A 6,000-nucleotide genomic window follows, 5' to 3' on the forward strand; every position below is an offset into this window, starting at 1 on the left:
GAGAGACAGCCTCTATCGCGTCCACATCCAGGGTACCGGGACTGCTGAAGTGTGGCGCTGGGTTGCCGTGATGAGTGGTCTGCTTACCAGCTCCTGGGCAAACATTTCGTTCTCTGGGTCTGTCCCAGGAACGCTTGGGAGCCTACCGGGACCTCGAGGACGTTCGGGAGACGGGACGCTCGACGCTGGGGCTGAGATCTGGGCCCAGGTTGAAGTGGAGCTGTCTGATGTTTGGAAGCCACAAGTGCAGATCTTCAAGTGCCTTGGCCTGGTGGATTGCAGAGGGGACATGGCATGCAGGGCGGAGACAGCTTGGAGCTTGGGGGGGCGGCGGCTGAAGTGGCTTTCTCTTGTGAGGAAAGAAAGCCGTGACCGAAACGTTGTCATGGCTATATTCTCGCAATGGGAACATGAACCATTCATAAAACGCTGCCCAGGCACACGAGGCAGCTCTTATGACGTCAGAAGTGGAGAGAAATTCGACCGCATCCAGGAACTACACAGGGACGGAAAGACATCTTTAAAAAGACACGTCCTGAAAAGCACGTTCAACGCCAGCTGTGTATTGTTCTTTTAGAGAAATAAACTCTTTTAGGAAAATATTCTCTTTTAAAAGTGCTGTCGAAGCAAAGCTGCACTGCTGTGCAGAGAAGGGGAAAGCCGCTGATATGCTCCGTAGATCCAACAGCATACACTCTTGCAGAGATGAAGTGAACAGTCTCGTGAATGCAGCTCGCTGATCACACAACCGTTCGGCTCAAAAGAAAAATTCTGAATGGACAAATGCATTTTCCTCCCTTTGTACCCATGTCCGGGAGCGGGACATGCAAATTCTGTCTGCCAAATTCTCATTGGCCTTTTCTCAAGCTCAGAGATGCACGAGGCTCTCAAGAGAGACCCCTAGTGTCGGTTCTACGACACAACGTCGAAGTGAGCGACAGAAGGGGAAATTCTGATAATGATTCCTTTTTTTCTATCCCTCCCTCCATTAATATTAATTGTTCCTAATTTTAAGCTCTCCATGAAAAGAGGGAAAAGAAAGAGAACAAGAAGAGAGAGGAAAAACAATCTAGGACAAGACAGAAGATTCAAACATTAACTTGGTTTGGTTAGTCTTTTGGTTGAGGTTTTCCCTCTCTGTAATTTTGTGAAAATTTTCTTCAATCTAAGGCTGCGTCTCATTTCTCCCCCTTACCCCCCTCGGTTTTGCGCGTTCATGTGAGGTGAAGTGGCGTCTCAATTCTCATTTTGATTAAGGGCTAGGGCCAAGGCGTAGGGCTACATAGCCCTTGAAACGAAGTTTGCGGAGGACTACACTTCAAAGAGAGGGGTTACAACGTATGAATTTCTCAATAGTGCCGGCATCAAACTTTTTTCATGGCTGAACGGCGAACTGAGTCGCACAAATGTAAGTATTTTCAGCAGTTTAATTGATATTATAATTATGACACTCGTGTTTTATGATACTTTTAATAAAATGTTCAAGCGGTTTTTATTGTAATGTTTTTGTTTTGAATCGCTATTTAACTGCCAGCTAGCAGTTATGCGCTATTTGTCGAGCTGAGCTATCTGATAATCCTTGACATGACACTTCATATTTATGTTTTTTAGTTGAAATCAGTGTGAAGTGATGACGGCATCTTCGTTTGATTATGTCAGCGCTTGTCGCCTCTGTTGACGTAGCAGCCTGCTAGCGGCAAGGGAAGATGACGCAAACGGTAATCAAGTGGCGTCTCATTTCTTAGAGTACATTCTTACCCCTACCCCCCTTCACTCGATATTGAGGGCCAAGGGGAAGATGCAGACAAAGGGGGAGGGGTAAGGGGGAGAAATGAGATTGGCCCTAAACCTTTCCTTTTACTAAGCTCATCAAAACGCACTTCAACTGTTCTGCCAAAAGTTTCATCTAAGAAATCATTAATATATTTTACAGTGTGCAGCTGTTCACCGCCACTCTGAAAAGGGATGTCCGACATTTCAGAAATGTTATCATCATCACCTATCTCCATACCATCACTAGCCTCTTCTATCTGTGAAAGAGAAAACTGTTCCACACTTGTATTACCCTCACTAACAGTTTCTAGAATACACATGACTTCAGAGGTTTCAGATTCAACACAAGCAGCCTCTTATCACTTCACTATTATCCTCCACCACTACACCTGCTGAACTTTCCTCCACCACAACACCTGCTGAACTTTCCTCCACCACAACACCTGCTGAACTTTCCTCCACCACAACACCTGCTGAACTTTCCACACTTTCCTGCACAACCACACCTTGTACATTCTAATTTTTGGTTACATTTTGATCTTCCCCTGCTTCAACCCTTTTTTCCTCTGCTATTGGCACCACAGTTTCAGTTCCGTTTATATTCACATTATTCTTAGTCTGGGTTTTGTGTGGACAAGCACATTTCTTGAGTCCAATATCTCCACACTCGAAACATTTCAGACTGCCAGTACTCGCATAAATCATGTAGGATTTCCCTTCATGCTGAACACTGAAAGAGATATCCAGAGATTGTGATTCCAAGAACATAAACACCTGGCGTCAAATGAAAACACATGCTTTAACGCTTGATTTTTACAACCGAGTGGAATAATTTTTATTCCACTAGCAAGTTTTCTGCTACACTCCGAATCTCAGCAATTCACATTCAATATCACTGTTAGATATGAACGGCTGAATATTGAAAAAAGTAACCCTCGTTGAGAGTGAGACAAGCAGTAAAATAACAGAAAAAATGCCACTTACCCACACGCCGCTCACAATCAACCGACTAACCAAACCGCGCTCCTTCAGAAAGATCACGACGGCCTTGTTCATTCTTGAGGCCGAGAGGATATTCTCAAAGATATTCTGTTCACCCACAGCCACGAGCACATCTTCCACTGACGTGCCGGCATCAGGCATACACCTGACTCCATGACGGAGTGAAAGAGAGGAATTCCACTCACTCGGGTTAGCTTCCATCGCTACACCCTGCCACGAGGTCGGAAAATAAAACAAAATATACAAACAAACAAAAAACTAATAACAAACCAACTCCAAAAAAGAAAGTGAGCTCTTCTCACCCATAAAACGCTCACACACCCAACAATCCCAACATGCAAAGTGATAGATAGATAGATAGATAGATAGATAGATAGATAGATAGATAGATAGATAGATAGATAGATAGATAGATAGATAGATATTTGACTGAGAATGTGTGTGCGCAAGAGAGAGAGAGAGAGAGACGCCAGTTTGCAGTTTCCTTCATTCCAATAATCTTTTATTTCATGCTTTATAGTTTTTCACTTTCTGAAAAGTAAAAACTTGATGAAAAATATTATGTTAAAATATAGCAAGCCAAAATAATACAGATATTTGTAAGATTATGCAGATGAAATTATATTGATTTTTTTTTTTTTTTTAAGTATTTTAACATTTTGCTATTAACTCCGCATTATGCCAAGTTAATTTATTTCATTATTTACAGAGGTGACATTATATTAACTATACGCAGTGAAAATTATAATTTGCTTGATGTTTCACATATTAGGTTTATTTTTAGAATTGCTTCATGGTCACATGAGGGCACTATGTTCACATGATCGTCTCAGCTTGGAAAGGAAAGTTTTAGGATACTAAATAATAAGAAATAAATACAATATCCTTGTTCATCTGTGTTTTTTCTTGTTGACGGTTATTATTATTATTATTATTATTATTAAGATTAAGATAATTATTCTATTTTAAACATTTTGAAAATAAACATAGCAAAGGAAATTTTTATTGTATTAATAAAAATAACGATTATTATTATCATCATCCACAGTAAGCTTGCATACATGTAAGAAACAAGTAAATATGTGACAAATCTGTACGTCAGAGTCTGAATTTACTCACTCATTTCGTTCACTCATTGGGTCTGTTCCAAAACCTAGTGAGAGTCCTCCGGAGGCAGAATTTTAAGACATCATAGGCGCACTCCCGACAGGCTATTCCAGAAGGTACAGTATGTATCTTAATTATGCTGCCTTCTAAGATGTTCGTTTTGGCCAAATTCTAAGGTTGCATCGTACTGTATGAATCCTTTCCCCAGTAGGCGATCCCATAATGCACTGCGGTGAGCTCGGCGGAAAAATGTATCCAAGATGGCGGACGAAGCAAAGGAAATTTAGATAAAAAAATATAGGCTACTTATTTTCCATTCAATACTGACAAACTGACTATTTTACCCAAAATGTGTGGGTGCTGTCCATTTTTATGCTCATTAGTGTTAGAGTTGTTAGTAAACAAATGTTTAAAAATGTATTTATTTTATTTATTTATTTATTGCAGAATGGCACAAGTTACTCATGGGTCCAGGAGTGGCTTCAGCTTCATGTGGCGAGAATCCGAGACATTGAGCTTCTGACGGGTTTGAGCTTTTACCACGACCGGATTTCTGTTGCTGAAACGGTACAACTCAAGACCATGCTCAGAACATTTTAGAGTGTTTTGAAGCCAACGAGGACTCTATTTTATCTTTCTGCAGGCCATGAACCGAACATTCACAATTAATTTTTTCAGATTTCCAACGCAGCTGTGCTTTACCAGACTCTTTACCAGATCAGAGTCTTTGATCTCCCAAAATGGAAAAATTCTAAGTTTTAATGTCTCTGCTTTAATGATGCTTTATCCTCCTCTGAGATCTATTTATAAGTGGGGAAGTTTTGAAATGGGAACTGTAGCCCACAGTCATGGTTAACTCATATTTGGCATATGTAATGAAACTCTTGCCTGTTTTTCAGCACAAATATGTAAAAATTTGGCTGAATGTGGCTGAATGCAAGATCAAGTGCAACCACAAAGAGAATCCAGGCTGAGGAAGAAACTGTCAGAGTTTTTGTTCCACTGTCAGCTGCTGCATTGGCAGTATGATTAAAATATGGGCATATGGGTAGGCTAAATCCCTGTTTGTATTTTAATTTAACATTAGCCTCTACCACATTTCCTTTTATTTCCTTTTTGTATCCTTATTATAAATAATAATCAAATAAAATTGTACAGCCCCATCAACCTCTGTTTTTGAAAAACACATTTATAAACAGCCGTCAGAATAAAACCCCAAAATATATTTTTGTATTCTGTGTGGTTTATTCAGAACCCCTCTGAGATTCGTTCTAAAGTAAAGTGTAAGAGCATTGCAGATGTTTAAAAAGCTAGATGTGTCTCTTTACATATGTTTTTGTGACTTCAAATTTTAGCCAGCAGGTGGCGGCAAATTTTTGTGTGTAAATGAGCTAGTTGAGGTGACGTGCATTAAGTCAGAGGCAGCGCTGTCAGTCTGTCAGTCAGAATTTTCATTCATCTGCACTCTGTGATTTCTCAATTACTACTACACTACTAAAGATGTGAAATAAATGCTTTAAACTAACAACTTCAGCATTAAGGCTCATCACAGCTTTCGAGAAAAAAAATCCTCTTTTAAAAATACCTCTAAATGACATTCTCTGAATTAAAGGGGGAAAAAAAAAATACTTTTTAAATTTAATTCAGTAAAGAAATTCCCTGTAAAAAAAAAATATTGTAATCAAGTGTTTTAGTCTTGTTTTCCATTTAAAAATCTCTAAAAACCCTTAAAACAAGATACATTTAATTGAGAAGCGACATATAAGATATTTAGATTGATTTAAGAGAATGTATTTTAAATATACAGTAAGTGTATTTTGTATACAAGTGTATTTTTTTACTTGGTTATACTTCTGCGAGTGCAGTAAAAACAAAATATACTTATATTCACGATCTATCCTCTAAAAGTATAAATATCTTATATGCTGCATATTTTTTTTATATATATTTTAAAATATTTGTATTTTTAATATTATATTCAGCTTTCTCAGATAACAATTTTTTCTTCTGCAGTTTAGTTGTTCAAAAAAATGACGTTGTTTTAAAAGAGTTTTCTATATTTATATTGGAAAACAAGCCAAATCAAAAACATAGTTTGTTGCTGTGTATAAAGGGGCG

General features: G+C 38.7%; 1 protein-coding gene across 1 annotated transcript in view; it reads left to right on the forward strand.

The window, feature by feature from the left end:
- The window catches only part of LOC127624128 (ectonucleotide pyrophosphatase/phosphodiesterase family member 1-like), a 71,259-nt gene extending 66,165 nt beyond the window's left edge, over positions 1-5,094 (forward strand). The window contains exon 25 of the mRNA XM_052098800.1: positions 4,330-5,094. Coding sequence (XP_051954760.1) covers positions 4,330-4,482 — 153 coding nt within the window. The 3' untranslated portion in view covers positions 4,483-5,094. The remainder of the gene's footprint in view (positions 1-4,329) is intronic.
- Positions 5,095-6,000: the final 906 nt, after the last annotated feature.

Source organism: Xyrauchen texanus, chromosome 30 (assembly GCF_025860055.1).
Source record: "Xyrauchen texanus isolate HMW12.3.18 chromosome 30, RBS_HiC_50CHRs, whole genome shotgun sequence".
Lineage (NCBI taxonomy): Eukaryota > Metazoa > Chordata > Actinopteri > Cypriniformes > Catostomidae > Xyrauchen > Xyrauchen texanus.